General features: G+C 36.8%; 1 protein-coding gene across 13 annotated transcripts in view; it reads right to left on the bottom strand.

Moving 5' to 3' along the window:
- Positions 1 to 16,775, bottom strand: part of PAM (peptidylglycine alpha-amidating monooxygenase) — a 281,033-nt gene that overhangs the window by 99,593 nt on the left and 164,665 nt on the right. For all 13 annotated transcript variants that reach the window (XM_058536239.1, XM_058536308.1, XM_058536392.1 and 10 more), the window contains one exon: positions 6,994 to 7,081. In XM_058536239.1, the coding sequence (XP_058392222.1) occupies positions 6,994 to 7,081 (88 nt within the window). The remainder of the gene's footprint in view (positions 1 to 6,993; positions 7,082 to 16,775) is intronic.

Below are 16,775 nucleotides of genomic sequence, written 5' to 3'. Positions count from 1 at the left end.
AGAGAACACGACAGAGTGGCAAAGAATTTTTTGATAAAATCCCTGCACCTTTTCATTTTCAGATTTCTATTTCCCATCTTAAATGAAAATATTTTCTCCACATAAAATGACCAACAGGATAGAGATGGTATTGCATACTTTGACTTTCCCAAAAGAAACCTACAAAAACAGAGAGGATTTTTACTATTCTTATTAATAAGAAGAGTCTTAAGGCTAGGAAGCAAAGTAACTCTTGATCAATGGCTGCTGTAATTTCAGGCCTCATCAACCAGGTTTCTTATTCTTATAATTCTAGCAGCTTCTCCTAAAGGCTCCTCCAGATTAAGCCAATTAATTGGGAAAAGATTCACATAGCTCCCTTGTGGTTTCTTAGTATTCATAGTAAAAATGATGAGAATTAACATTTGAAAATAAAACTATTCTGGATTCTTGGACCTTTCCTATAGAACCTTTTCACCTCTAATCCATGGGGAAACCATTCAGACGGCATGAATATTTTCAGACTATGCCAAGAACTGAAAAGTGCTAGCCTGTCAGTTTGAATTATCCAAATAAAGCAAGATTGACTGTTAAAGTACTCTCTGGTTGTATCTGTGAAAGACTATTTAAAATCCAAGGTTACTCAGGGAAGATCAGAACTGATGTCATCTCTTCTTTTGGCAAAAAAAAATTTTTGTTTTAAATAAAACTCGAGTTAAGTCTGTATGGTCTTAAATTCCAATTTTGATGCATTAAGTATCTAATAGAACCACAGGAAAATTAATCCAAAGTTAGAAAGTTTCTGTAAGAAACACAACATAAAATCAATGGCATATGTGGAATATCCTTACCTTTCAAAATTGTATGAGTCAGTTTGAGCCAGGTATTCAAATTTCATTAACTGTTCAATAAACCCATTGAACATATTTCCCATATCAGACAAATCCTCTGTGAATTTCAAAGCAAATTGAAGGTATGCATCAACATAGTAATTAGAAGGATACTTAATTGGAAAGCTAAATGAGTGGTGATTAAAAGGCACCAGCCTGATAAACAGCACCACAATATCCACCCCCCCACGCCCTACAACCGCGTCATGAGATTAGAGAGGCCATAAAGTCCACAAGGGCAGAGGGTGTGTCTGTTTTGTCCACACCAAATTCTCAGTGCCCAGCAAAGTGCTTGGCACATAGTGGATGGTTAATAAATATTCTATTAATAAAGGAATAAGGATAATAGCTACCATTTACTAAGTACTTCTATGTGCCAGTCACTACACCAACCACATTAGTTACTTCCCCTCACTTACTCTCCACCATGGCCCAATCAGGTGGGATTAGCAGCCCCATTTTACAGATGAGGAAACAGACCAATACAGGTTAATAATTTAACCAATGTTTATTACAACTATCGAGTAGCAGAGCTGAAGTTTGAACCCAAGATGCTCTCATTTCAAAGTTCTGGCTCTGTGTTACATGTTACAGCACTGTGCTATAATACTGCTATTCTATTTAACATATATACTAGTTTTGTGAGGAAAGAATAATGTTCAAAATTATGTAATGTTTGTTTCTGCTGAAACTGTCAAACAGTTACAACCACGCCATTCTGTTTTATTTAAGTGACACTAGTCTACTAAGAATTGGTCAGTTGCTAAGGAACTCCTGTCAACATTTCTAATCCAGGCACCTAAAAATTAGCCAAGGAATATGATCATTGGAGATTAGAAGTCAGAACAAGATGCCAACTGTATTTTAATGAAGATCCTTTATACTATCCTGATATGCAATACTATATGAATCTATTACAATATTAAAGTAGAAAAAGGAAATGGATACAATTAATTTCAGCCTAGCAGAAATATATGTCTAAACTTTGCTACTACACTCAAAGACACATTTTATAGTGCTTAAAATAAGAGACAGCACAGACGTTGGAGACTTATTTTTATTTATACGGACAAGGATGTCACGTATGTTTAACTTGAGAAGTTTCATTATGGCAGAAGAACCAAAGAGGGGAGGGACTGCAGAAGACACACTGTGAATCTTGCTGTATAGATGACAGGTAGCTAGGATATGGAGAGGGCACATAAAGACAGCATATGCAAATACCATTCTCAACCAAAGAATCATTATCATCATAAGGGAGGCAACAAAGCTGTAGACTTATCTGGAAAATAACATCACCTAAAAAAAAACAGTCATTGAAACGAGTAACCAAGCAGGGTGTCTCACACACAGGCTTCTATATATATATATTTACATGTTTTCGCTACTTCTCTCTTTCCCCTCATCAGCATCTGTAACCCTGTGGAGATAGTGGCATTTAAAAGACACAGCAGGTGGTTAATAAATAGAAGCAGTTGAAAGGGATTTAAGCCAAAGCTTCATAGGATGGTAAAGCACTACCGCTTTAACTTGAGAATGATTCCAAGTTAGAACAGCTGGAAATAGCCTCATTTAACCAGCTGGGATTCTTTTCAAAAAAGATCCAACAACCTGTAGAAGCTATCTTTGATTTGTAAAGAGTAGTTGGTTATGTGTCATTAGAAGTAGTTTTCAAATCAAATAGTAATTACTAAGACTAAAAATAATAATTTTAGCTCTGCATAGAAGATCACGCAAAAGTACAAGGCAGGATACGCAAAAAGCCCATTCACTTTCATCACTTGATATTGTGAACACAGAATCTTGGGGTCTGCCTTAAGCCCTAAGGCCTATGCTCAGCAGAACAGAAAGTGCACAAGCCTATACAATCTCACGTTACAAAAAGGGAGCTCTCCAGAATTCCCCCAATGCCAAAACAATTTGTATGAACAAAATATCATGATTTTCACAGCCTGCAACTCTGCGTAGCTAACCACTCATTTTTTTTTTTAAAATTATTGTTCGAGTAAAGATAGAATAAAGAAAGGTATTCATAGAATAGATAAATGAAATATTTCAATTTCCAAGATCTCCTAAAATTTACCATTTTTTAGTGGAGAGCAGTAATAGATATTTTTTTATATCTAAAATGACCATTTTTCAGCACTTCATTTCCCTACTGACCCTAAAAAGCCCCCAAAAGCATCTGCTCACTTATGACTCATAGTCAGCCAACAAATCTGGGAGACTCCGAATTGCTACGCTTTACATTAAGTCTGCAAGCACAAATGGAGTCCAACAAATCATGCTATTGCTATGCTTGCTCCAATCTTGGTGCTATTACTTTCTGTTGGTCCCTAGATGTGGTTGTCTCCTCCTTTAAAAGCCTGGGAAAGAAGGTATGAGGGTGACATCTGACAGGCACTGTTGCCTTCTTGAGAGGGCCCAGCAGAGCTACTGCTTCTCCATCAGCTGGTCCTTATTTGCATCCTCGAGAGGTATGCTAACTGGGAATCGAGCACCAGGCCCACTCTAACTATAAAGGGACCACCCCACAGTATATTAAAAGGTTCACATCAATGTATGCGATTTAAATGCACATGCATATAATTAACTAGACACATTACCAGTGTGAGTCGCTAATTTGGAATGAGACACAAAAGACTGGAATATGTGAGAGAAAAAAAAACTTTAAAATTAAAATGACTGCATAATGAAAACTGCTTCATGCTGTGTCTACTATTTTCATGTAAACTTAATATAACTGTAAATATATTTTAATGAACAGTAGAAAGAGGCAATTACAAAGAGCAAAGGAGGGCAGCACAACAGTGAAACATCATCAGAATAGCTCTTTGCCTTCATATTAAAAGTGCTGCCTGAAGACAGGGGATGAATTATAACTTCATAATTTCAGGGGAAAAATGTTTACTTTGTTAGAGACACATATCTATTTGCCAACCTGCTGGCAATGAAAATAGAACATCCAAGTGACAACGGGGAAATCCTGGTTAACAAATAGAAAAGAGAGGAAATCCGAGCTTGACGTTTTGGTGTTAAAATATCCTATTAGCTTTTTCTTCTTTCGCTAAAACAGCTTTGTATTCCCAAAAAGACTTCCCTAGAGCCTGAATGAGTTCTTGATATTCTTAAGCATCAAAAACCATTATAGGAATCATAACCAAAAATATATGTGAAAGTTTGGGAATCTTCATTTAAGTACTGTCTCTATCTTGGAGCAAATGAAGAAAAGATTTGTAACCATAAAATGAGTGTGATAAATTCCATGACTCAAATATTTTAAAAAAATAATGTAAGGCTTTTGACACTGACAGATTTTTGTTATTAGTATTATAATTCAGGTGGGAGGATAAGAGGCTGAGCAGTTGGAAAACATCCACTGACTGTCTCTAGGGGTGAGCCTGTGTGGCTCTCGGGGTAGGGAGCAGAGGATGTTCTTGTGAAGCAACTGGAAAGTTCAGCCCATGAAATATCCTGTGAGCTCTAATTCTTTAAAGATGCAAGGATTTTGCCAAATATTGAGGGATAAAAAGTCTATACCATCTTTAAATGGAGAAAAAGGCGGGACTGTGAAAGTCAGAGTCACTAGAAAAGTTTTACTTAATGCACATCTCCCAGTTTGCATATGGAACAGATATTACATATATATACATATATATAGAGAGAGAGAGAGAGCGAGAAAAAAGATACTACTTTTAAATGTTAGATGAATACTTTGGGCTTGGCTAAAAGAAGATGAATAACAGTATGAATTATTATCCTTGTTTATGGTTATACAGTTAATTATAACAAACCTATAGATTAAGTGGGAATATGGGCTGCAAGGCAGATTTTAAAAATCCATTTAAAATGACATGGGTATAATGTCATTAAGAATTCTAATTATTCAGCAATGCAACTGAATGGCAAAATGCAGTGGGGCTGCCTGCCTGAGCTGATTCAACCAGTGCACGCATCTCCAACTCCTTATAATGATGCCTTTCCAATCTGACTCAGCATTTGCACACAATTTATATTCCTAGAATTATGGAATTTTAGAGCATAGAGGAGTTCTATAAAGGATCTAGTGATAGTCCCTTGATAAAATGAAGAAACCGAGGCCAGTGCGCATGGGATAAGTAATTTACCCAGGGAATCCAGTCAGTTACTTCATTAATCTTTCACTCTACTATGTTGCCTTTTCACGTAATAACTTCAGCAAAGTAATATGTGTGGCAATTACTCAAAATTGCTGTTTCTACTTGTACTTACATTTTTCTTTGAATTCTCTTTCTGCAACATGGAAGTCTTTTGGAAAATATGTTTTATAGACTTAATCTCAAAACAGTATATTTAAGAATATTAATAAATAAAAGGGCCCAGAGGATGTTTGCTCTGATATTTTCTCAACATGAGAACAGTGAACTAGGCTTAGTTCATTTTATATAATTTTTCTTCAAAATTAGAACTATAATAACATTTAAAGGATGTTTTATTTTTTCACTTATTCTCTTTAACCAAGGTGAAGCTAAAGAAGATTTTAAAAGCTTACATCCCTTCTAGCTATTTTTACTAATTCTAATCCAAAGGTAAATACTGCTAATTTCAGAAGAATTTTTTTTTTACTTTGAGGAAGATTAGCCCTGAGCTAACATGTGCTGCCAATCCTTCTCTTTTTTGCTGAGGAAGATTGGCCCTGGGCTAACATCCATGCCCAGAGAAGAAATACTTCTACAACATAAAAACCAAAGGATGTGATTTGCTGAATAAGATTCAGAAAAGCTGTCACAGAATAATCTTTTAATCTCAGAATTTTATTTACAAAAATTTACTGAAGAGCAAAAACTGGAATGCTGATATTAAAGGTTATTAACTGTGATTTGCTGACTCCCATTTTTACATAAACTCAGTCACGTGAGTTGGGTGATGTGATATGCCCCTTTCATCAAATGACTTAAGCTTATTAACAAATGCTTTGATGGTACTTGGTCCATGGAGATTTCCACTAATTGCCCTGTGCTTTTAACAGTTCCAAATACATATTACAATTGTTTATTATAAAAATGACTGGAGAGCAGTTGCTGCATGCCTCGCATCAGCCTAATGAATATTAGGATGCACAGAGAAAGGTCTATCAGTCTACATGATTATGCAGGAACAGGACCACAAAACAGACCCCTTCCCAACACAAAGCAAGACACACTAGTCATCCTGGACTGTTAAATATATAACAGTGAGTCTATAGGTGCAAAATGTGAGGCTTAGAATGCACAGCTTTTTTCAAAGTTCACTGATCTTCGTGAACATCAAAGAACAAAATAAAAGGGAAGATCTCAAGCCATAATTATGCTGTAAGCTTCTGTGGGTAGAAAACGTTGCTATTTATCCTACAACCTCCTACAACATCTGCTGCAGTTCTGACACATAACAGGCATCTAATAGATGTTTATTGACTGCTCATGACATGATATTAAGACTCACTACGGTGATTAAAAAAAATTCTAAAACTGCAACAGTTACTTGAATAAATGGGAGGCAGTGTAGGGAAATGGAAATAACTTTGGATTCGGAACCAGACAACCTAGGGTTTAATCCTGGTCTGACACTAACCGCCTGTGTTACCTTGAGCAAGTTACTGAATCTCTGAGCTTCAGGTTCCTTGTCTGTAAAGTGGGGATAGTCATACCTGCTTTGCAGATACATTAGGATAAAATGAAATGTGTATACAGATCACCTAGCACAGTGTCTGGACAAAGGAGTGTTCAATGAACAGAGCCATGGTGCTCTTTGGGTTGAATCACGAACTTAAAAAAATAAACATCAGAGTAAACTTTCAATCTTTCTTTATAAGCCTTCTACACCTTGACACATTATCTATGATAACAGACATATATTTATTAAGTCAGTGACAAAGACTGATGGATGTGCTCTATAGCAGACGAAATAACTTTGATAATTTAAACCATGATAACCACACAATGCAAAAGAACAATGCTCTCTTCTAAAAAAGAAATATTCTGCCTATTTATTAATCAGTTGTGAAATACTGGCACAGATGCACTCTGTACTTAAAAAAACACACATTTACTACACCCTGTACTGTACGTTTACTACACCACTGTACTACAAGTGCATTATCCCTTACCAGTAACTTCCAGTGGATGAGGGCATATTGCATCCAAAAAGTAACATATGATGGACAGTATCCATGCTGGCACGAGGTTTGAAGTCAACTGTTAAGAGAAAATGATACATGCATGTGAATACAGGTTACACTTCTGTGCACAAATGTCACAAGAGACTGCATCATTCAACAATTTGAATAGCTGTATAACAAACATGCTTTGATGCTCTTATGCAAAACACCCTGGTTGTATAAATTATCTTAAGATGAGCATGACTTGATAATTTAATTTAATAGGATAGTAAACTATTATGTACAAGAGAAAATAATAATTAATAGGCTGACTACTACACACACATACATTTTTTAATGGAAGATGCCTTTTAAAGTGATGAGAGTATTATTATGTGGGTATAAAATGAAAGCTCCAGGCTATGTCTTCACAATATATTTCCTTCCCGATTTCAGGAGAGTGCTGAGTACCATAAAACACTGCACAACACTGCACTGACACAGAAGCCACAGTGAGTGGTCAAAACGTGAGCAAAGGATTCATAACAAATTTATTTATTATTCATAATAAATAAATTCATTTATTCATAATAAATTCAAATTTATGACCATCTTAAAATAACAGTAGTCACCGGGATGTGATATGGAGAAACAATTTACCAGAAAAGAAAAGTGGAAAATGTATCTTTTTTTTTTTTTAAAGATTTTATTTATTCATTTTTTTCCCCCCAAAGCCCCAGTAGATAGTTGTATGTCATAGGTTCACATCCTTCTAGTTGCTGTACGTGGGACTCGGCCTCGGGTTGGTCGGAGAAGTGGTGCCTTGGGGCGTGCCCGGGATCCGGACCCGGGCCGCCAGCATCAGAGCGCGCGCACTTAACCGCTAAGCCACGGAGCCGGCCCGGAAAATGTATCTTTACAAAAATACAGAAGAGGGAAAATCACAGCTCTGGATGAGCACTGCGCACTTGTTAGAGGGATACTGAAACTTACGCAATGTCATTTCTCTTTTTCTCCTAATAATAGTGGTTGAAAGACAACAAAATAAACAAAAATCAGCTCAGAGGTAAAACAAAAAATTAAAGATAAGTGATACTATTATCTCTGGTCAGTACTGAGCGTGAGCTTCTTTCCTGGTTTGGGTTTGGCTCATCCTCTTTTGTCACCATTTAAAATGCTGTCCTACCAGGGCAGTTTAGAAGTCACCTTTCCACATAAAAATGCTAAAAGTCTAAAATGATCTGAATTCTCCGGTGTGTGCAAAACCGCATGGTTTAGCTCTTTTTGTCTGTCTGTCTGATAAAATTAACAAAACACCATTTATTGCTAAAATATGTATCTGACACATAAGTATTTATAAAATAAAAGACGTTCTACATTAAACGACAGCACCATGACTTGCAAAGTGTGGTTGATGAGAAAACACAGGGTACCTACTATGAGCCATCTTGACTCACAACTTTCATGGGAAATAAAAAACATTTCAGGGCCGGCCCTGTGGCTTAACGGTTAAGTGTGGGCGCTCCGCTACTGGGTTTGGATCCGGGCGTGCACCGACGCACCGCTTGTCTGGCCATGCTGAGGCTGCATCCCACATACAGCAACTAGAAGGACGTGCAACTATGCCATACAACTATCTACTGGGGCTTTGGGGAAAAAAAAAGAAGGAGGATTGGCAACAGATGTTAGCTCAGAGCCGGTCTTCCTCAGCAAAAAGAGGAGGATTAGTATGGATGTTAGCTCAAGGCTGATCTTCCTCACCAAAAAAATAAATAAATAAATAAAAAGGTAAAAACAACAAAAAAAATTCATTTACTGCACTGAAAATAAGAATTTAAAGCCTAAAAATCACATCTTGAGATTTTCATACCAACCATTTAAAAAACTAACAAAGAAAGGACGACTGGAAAATGGACTTGATATAACCTGAGGCTTTGTTTTTTATTGCCAAAGATTACAGTAATCCTAGGAGATCGAAGAAGATACTTCGGAAGGAAAGAATCAATTGGAAGTTACAACAGTTCACAAATCACAGAAAATCATATTGTTACTAAGCCTAAGTTTGTTAGTAAGAGAAATAGAAGGAAAAAGAGCAATTTTATCTCCATAGACTCATTTTCTTCCAGTTGAGTGCGGGGTTTCTTTCTTCCTTTCCAGAATCCTCTCGGGGTATCACTCCTGGCAGAAGGAAAATTGAAATAGCCCTGAGGTGTGAGTATCTGGCCTTTATTTGTCTTTTATTCATTTTAAATTTATTTTGGTATGTGATACAATTTGTTATCTTATACTCATTTTTATTACATGGCATATATCACTCCATGGGCACCTACAACTTCTTGATCTGACCATATCCGCCTCTCACTCTTTTTTTTTTTCAATATCCCTCTGCCAACTCATGAGAGGTTTAGCAAACAAGAGGCTGACTCCTCTGCTTTTTCAGAACCTATGCGGATGATCACATGGTTCCCATCCCCCTTACATTCTTTTATTATGGGTGGATATCATAGATTTCCTAAGATTGAGTCATTCTGGAAATTTTTGTAATAAACCAACATGGCCAAGTGCATTTTACCAACAATTAAACTGTTGCATGCAAAACAATTTTGAGTTTGAAGTGTCACCTAAAAATCCAGATGGAAATATCCAGCAGAAAATTCGAATTACGTGACTCTTGTTCAAGAAAGAATTACATACTTGGAAATCACTCGAAAATTGAACCCTGAAGCCACGAGGGTGCACAAAAGCATGAGAGGTGAAAATAAGAACCACAGAGAAGGCTCAGGACAGACTTTTAGGGAAACCATGAGCTGTCAGGATCTGTGCAGGAGACTCCAACAGCAACTTTCGTATATTAATGCAGTGTGTGCACTGCTGTGAAACAGGCAAAAAATTTTTTGAAAAAAGAGTGGGCTATCATTAAATTTATAAAATAAAATATTAACGAGCAAAAGATTCAGGTAAGGATAGGGAAGAGACCTGTTGGGAGAGGAATAGATCATGAAGACAAGAACTACAATCTCCACGGTTTTTCATTAGGAAGGAAAGCCCAATTCTTCGCCTAAGCCCTTGCTTATGCAAGAGGATCTTCTCATTGTTCTTTGTAAAGGGCAAAAATTATTCAAAGTATAACTTCTCTAGGCATTTTTTGAGTTTTTTCTCATTCTGACATACTATTTTAAGAACTACTTATTTACTCCACATTGAACTTCTACTAGATATGTGTTTAATTTCAGTTTCTATAATGAGAAACAAATCAATATCTTTAAGTGGTAGTAAAAGAACATTCCTCAGAGTTCTCGCTAATAAAAACTTATTCTCACTGACTCATACATTCCTCCAGAAACTCAAGATCTAATTTAAATGCTAAATAAATTATTGGTACAGGGTGAAAACAAGCAACTAACCATCTTTTTCATATCCTAAAAAGACTATAATATCGAAGTATTTATATAATTATAGCTCAAAGTGTAATTCATTGCAGGTTGAAATGAAAAATCCCTCCAGCAAAAGGAATATCATATCAAAATGTAAATCTAAAACAAACAGTAGACGCTATAAAATAAAGCAAGATTTGCACAATTTCATTGAAGGGCTTGCTGCCAGTGGGGAGGGGTCACTTGGAAAAGGATTAGGTTGACAGGTTCATTTCCTGAGTTTGCTCCATTCCTGCTTATTATGCCTGGCTTTACAAAACAAGACCCCACTCCTAGTGAATAGGAATAAGGTCTGTTGAGCACAAGACACACACGACTATGCTGGAGATTTCAACACTACACAAAACAGAATATGGAAAAATATTTAACAATCACATCTTAAAAAAAATTCCCCCTTCTTTCTTTTTCTCCCATTATACACAAAAGAAATAAAAGATCCAAGGGGAACAGAGCCAGAGGGTAATAATGAAAACAACTATGGTTAAGGAGCAATTCTGACAGGCAGAATAAACAAAGGCAGCCTTGGGATGGTGACAAACAGGCAAAAACACAGCCTTGTGAGAATGCAAGGGAATATTATATCTGACAAGATTAAAAGTGCCACCGACTCTTCTAACTCAATAATAAGATGACAGTTGCTTAAGTGGAAATGGTACTTCAGTCTCAAAGGGTGTTAACAGTTCAGATTACCTGATGTATAAGATCAGAGAAAATTTTATAGGCAAGTAAGTGTGAGTAAGTCCTGGGAACCAAATACTTTTGAAGGACTAAGACTCCAGAAATAGTGACTCATGCACATTAATTAAAAGGAAATAGGATGACACCGAAAGTGCATAGGTTGGAGGATTTCTCAAAGGATAATATCATCTGAAATGAAAGACTTAAAAGTATGTGTGTGGGTGACATATTGAGGAGAGATAACTAGGTCTATTTTCTGGAGCAAAATTCTAAGCAAAATTTGTTCTAACTGCATGAGGTTGTTTTGGATTTATGGCCTCTTTTAGCTACCATCAGACTGCAATCAGGGCCATAAAATTCTCTAAGAATGTGACCTAGGAGAGAACTTCATTTAGCACTTGGCTTTCTCTCCAGTTTTCCTTTCCAAGTGGATACCCAGGTCTGCATGTCAATTTTGATGAATCTGCCAGACTCAGGATGTGGAAAGATTTCGAAGAACCTGTGTAGACAAGTGGAGGAACAAGCAATTTAGGAAATATCCATGTACGTATAACCAACCCTAAATTACCACTGGAAATGAGAGGAACACCATTTTTAGCTAAAGATACGCAGTAGAGGGATACTACAGACCACAAATAATTAAACTATCGAATAAAAAAGAACTGACTTACAAATACAGGTTTGGATCTCCAGAACCTAGGCATTCTCGAATTGTTGCCTGTATATATCATTAGAGATAATTATTAATTTTGTTTTTTTTTTCCTCCCAGTGGAATCATATTATACACAGTAAATGGTTTATTTTGCATACTATGGATATTTTTATATGTTTTTAAACAATTTTCGTCAACAGTATTTTTCAGCTAGTGCTGTGCATTAGAATTACCCTCTGGAGCTTGTTAAAAATACAAGTGCTCAGGGATGATCCTAGATCAGTCCTGACTCTTCCCTCATCAATATCTCATTTAAATCTCCGGAGGTCATTCCAGGTGAGTGTATCTGTGAAAAGCGTCACAGGTGAATCACAGGTGATTCTGACTATAGTCAACATTTTTAGTGGCTGAATATATTCTATTATACGAGCATACTCAGAGTTTAGTTAACTCACCTTAGTTAACTTGGATTGTATTGCTCTTTTAAACGTACAGAACAAACAGTAAAAACAAGGTTTCTTCTAAAACAAATGTATAAAAAGAGTTTCTGAAGATAAAAATTAGTTGATCCTTCAGAATTGTTTTATTAAAAGGTCAGTGGAACTCTGCATCACATCATGCAATTTTAGCTACATCACCTAAAATCGTTCCAGGGCTGAGGTCTGAAGCAGGCACACAAATGGAGCCTCTGGTGATTATGTTCCCGTCTGTGACAGAATTGGTATTCTAATAGTGTTAGTGCTTTCAAGCCATATTCAATATTGAGAGAACAGAGAGGTGTAAGGTTCAAGAAACAATAATGTAAAAGAGTTGTCATAATTTAAAAAAAATTACAGGACTCAAAATCTTAATATCACTCCCATAAACATTACTTCCAAAAAGTAAAGATTATACTTCAAAAACCATTCATAGGAACTGAAGATAATGTCTAAATTGTAATTTAAGCGTAGGATATGATCAATCTTAATGTTTATAATCTTGCAGTGGGGCCAGAAGGTTCAGATAAATGTAAAGCTCACAGCAGTATAGTCCATTTGGCAGCATGTTAAAAACCCACAGCAATGGCATATTATATTATCTTTCACCAGCTTTCCAGATAACCACAAAGCAATTCTACTCTCAAATAAAGACCTTTTGCTTGAATATTTTTAATCAGAAAGTTTAATAGAGAAATTGTCATTAACTCTCGCCTAGCATGGATGATGATGTACAATTCAGAAAGAATCCTTAACGTGGTTTATGAGGATTTTAAGCTGCTGTTGCCAAATTAACCAAGAAATAAGACACCTGAGCAAGCCTATAAATTGAACACAAATTTAAAGAATCCTTACCTCTGAATAAAGGAATTTCAGCACAAAAAAGAATTAAACTTCTAGATGATATATCTTTTAAAATAGAACTTTTTGGTATATGACAGAGCCAACTAGAAAATCAATAAATAGACTTTATCAGCCAGACTATGCAAGATAAAACAGCATAAGCTTCATTAAACCCTTTTTTGTAATGTCATCCCTATAATAATCCCCTATTAATTTCCTACAGAATCAACTCCTTATCCCCCTTCTTGCCTTTTGAGACTATGCATAATATTGCACCAGTCTCCTAGGCCACCACATTTCCAATATGACGACCTCAACATCCACTCTTCACTCACATCAGGCAGCCCGTCTCACTTAATAACCATAGCCATTAACATTGACTGAGAGCTTTCCTGTGCCAGGCTTATTCATGTCTCACGAAGACCCTATGAGTCTGGTCCTCTTCCCCTCAAATAGATGAGCCATGAGGAGAGAGAGGCCGAGTAACTGTCCACGGCCATGTAGCAGCAAGTGGTAAGTCTCACACATGTGCCCAGCGTGCTCCTTCAATGCCCATACCATTGGCGGCTGGAATATTCTCCTCCCCTCTGCAGATCCAAATAGCCCATCCTCCCAGATCCAGATCAGATCTTGCCTATCTCATGAAATTTTCTCTGACTACAGCAATTCATACTGATTATTTTAGAGTTGGCCACTGAAGTCGTCCCAACTGAAATAGCTGAAATGGCTACTTCAGAATGACTGTCAAAATGCCATGAACTCCTCTCCACTGAAGGACATTTACACATCAAATCTGATTCAGACACGGGCTTTCTGAATTGGCCATTTTCCTGGGAGTGGAGGAGGGGGTGGCATTTTGATGTTACTGCATTAAAACAGCTATGCCAGCATGTCAGTTACTTTTTGGTGATCTCTAGATGTATCTAACTGAAGACATTCCTCTCAGCTTTATAAAATATAATGGTTCCTACTTCTCCCCCTTCCCTTTTTTATTTCCTGAGAAAACCCTGGGAGTTGTTGGGGGTTGTCATATTAGAAATGTGGGTATTTGGGTAACTAAAGCATAGAGGACATTCAAGAAATACTCTGAGACAGAGTATATAGTAACAGCTTCTCCTTCATGATTATGACCAAGAAAATTAGGTTTTATCTACCCATCAGAGACATCTAGTATAGTGTATGTTTTTTTGTGTGTGTGAGCAAGATTAGCCCTGAGCTAACCTCTGTTGCCAATCCTCCTCTTTTTCCTGAGGAGGATTGGCCCTGAGCTAACATCTGTGCCCATCTTTCTCTACTTTATATGTGGGACGCCTGCCACAGCATGGTTTCATAAGCAGGGTGTAGGTCCGCACCCGGGATCCAAACCTGCGAACCCCGGGCTGCCAAAGCAGAGCACGTGAACTTAACCACTACACCACCGGGGCGGCCCCCATAGTGTATCTTATTTGTGCTATCTCAGCTCTCTCCAAGCTTCACTAAGAAACTAGAACAGCTTCCAAGGGTGCTTGCTGGAAGGTACCCAATGGTCATGTGGAAGACAGAGACTAAATTATTCATGTTGGAGAAAATTCTAGGTGAAGAGAGAAGAGAAAGGATATGCAGTCAACTAATTGGAGACAGAGTGATTGCTTGGAGATGGGGACTCACATACATGTACAACCACATATAAATGTACAAACACACACACACACACACACACACTCTTCTATTTACTGCTGTCAAAGCCATAAAATATGGATATATGAGCACTGTACCCTGCCAGACCTTGGTCTTTATAGTCACACTATGTAGTGACCCATAAGAATGATCAAAATTAGATTGTTCCTGCAGTTTTTGAAGTATCCCAACATCACCTAAACACGTGCTTTGTTTAAGAAAGGTCACATTTGGAAATATTCAAGTCTAACTGTGCTATTCTTCAGTAGAAACTGTTCTACATTCAAGGGAGAAGCCCAAGAAAATGAAAAGCAATGAATCATTAGATTAATTTGATCTATTTCTAAATTCAGTGGCTTCTATCTCATTTGTATACTGCCATTTGATAGATAGGGCCCTGCCATCATTCACTAAGGAAAAGACACATTTATTTACTGGTCATCCATGTGAAGGAAAGCAAGTGGATGAAGATGACAGTCAAATTTCTTGGCTGAGTGGGCTGCTGTCAGAGCCAATTCCTCTGAGTGTCTGTAAAACACCTTTTAGACAGCATCACAGTTCAGTGGTCAAATGCAGATTTTATCATACCTTCACCCATTCCAATTCTGTGATTTCTTGTTAAAACGACAAACAAAAGCAATCCTCTAGGGAAAGCTATAATTTTGTTCAAAATATAAAAATTATTCTTATTTTCATTATGGTATTTCCCCAAACACCTACTTTAATTCACATTTAATAATTCAATATGGACATATAAACACATCTAACGGGTTGTGTATGCTCATATGTAAATATGACAGGCATACGCACATATAAATTCCATGACAACTGTGATGGTATCTTCTCAAAATTAAGAGTATGTTTATCTAAAATGAGTTACATAATTAGTCACACACACATAAAGCCAAAATTATGAATTATTCAAATGCAATTTGGGCTTTTAACACCATCAAGAGAGTTTGTTTTAGTCCTAATAAACCGTCTGAATTGTACTCTGCCTTTTATGATTTTCTTCAGAATTTGAAAAGTAAAAGGAGAAAGTCCTTTTCATATGTTGTAACATGTGTATTCTTGTCTTCTACAATTCTGCCAGGCTGTGATTTCCTTGCATTTGTATCATACCTCACATCTCTGTTGCCCATTCCAATAATGGGCACACAGCAGAATTTTAAGTTTGCTGAATTTATGAACAAGTGGCTTTTCTTAAAAAACAATTATTCCCTTACTTTCAAACAAGAGTATAATTTAAGGCAAAAAAGTAAATTGTCTATTATTCGATATGCTGCCTTAGAAAATGGCCAAACAAAACACTTTTTTACTGTTCACACATGTATTAAGCAAGAAATTATTGAGTCCCTCCCACATCCTGTGGCACATACCCTGAGGGCATTCAAAAACTGTAAAAGCACAGATAATGAAAGCAGATGGTATAAAACGGTAAGTGTTTTAAGTAAAGAATGAACAAAGTATTATAGGTCTTTACCAGTCTTCATCTTCAACCACATTTAATCTTATGATAAGGCACCCTGACACCCAGAATTAGGGATCCACAAAAAATCTAAAAAAGGCTAAAAAATTCAGAAAAAAGGCTAAAGCTTCAGTCATGGAAAAGCCTTGGTTACCCTGCAAGTAAAACTTTCACTTTTAGAATCTGGAAAAGCTATGCATGATCACCTGCTCAACATACAACCTTTATATTCAAGCCCTCTTCCTTTCTGCAAATCTTTAAGTCTTCATGTGTATTAGGTTTTTTGTAAGATGGTTTGAGGTTTATTTTACTTTTTGGCAGAAGTGACCAGAGTGCTCCCAGTAGGGAGTGAAGGTAAGGAATGAAAGAATAATTGTGTTTGATGTGAGGAAGACAGAGAAGTGCTGTTGCCGTATTTCAGCTCCATCTATCCACTCAATAACTTCTTCCCTCTCTTCCCTGTTATCACTATCCCCACATCCAAATCTGTTATGATTTAAATGACATACAAATAGGGTAACACACAGCTAGTAAAACGCTTGGGCATGTCCTTAACCTCCCTGTTTCCTCTTCTGTAAAATGG

This window comes from Diceros bicornis, chromosome 1 (genome assembly GCF_020826845.1).
Source record: "Diceros bicornis minor isolate mBicDic1 chromosome 1, mDicBic1.mat.cur, whole genome shotgun sequence".
NCBI lineage: Eukaryota > Metazoa > Chordata > Mammalia > Perissodactyla > Rhinocerotidae > Diceros > Diceros bicornis.
The sequence above is the reverse complement of the archived record's forward strand: the minus strand, read 5'-3'. Positions and strand labels throughout refer to the sequence as shown.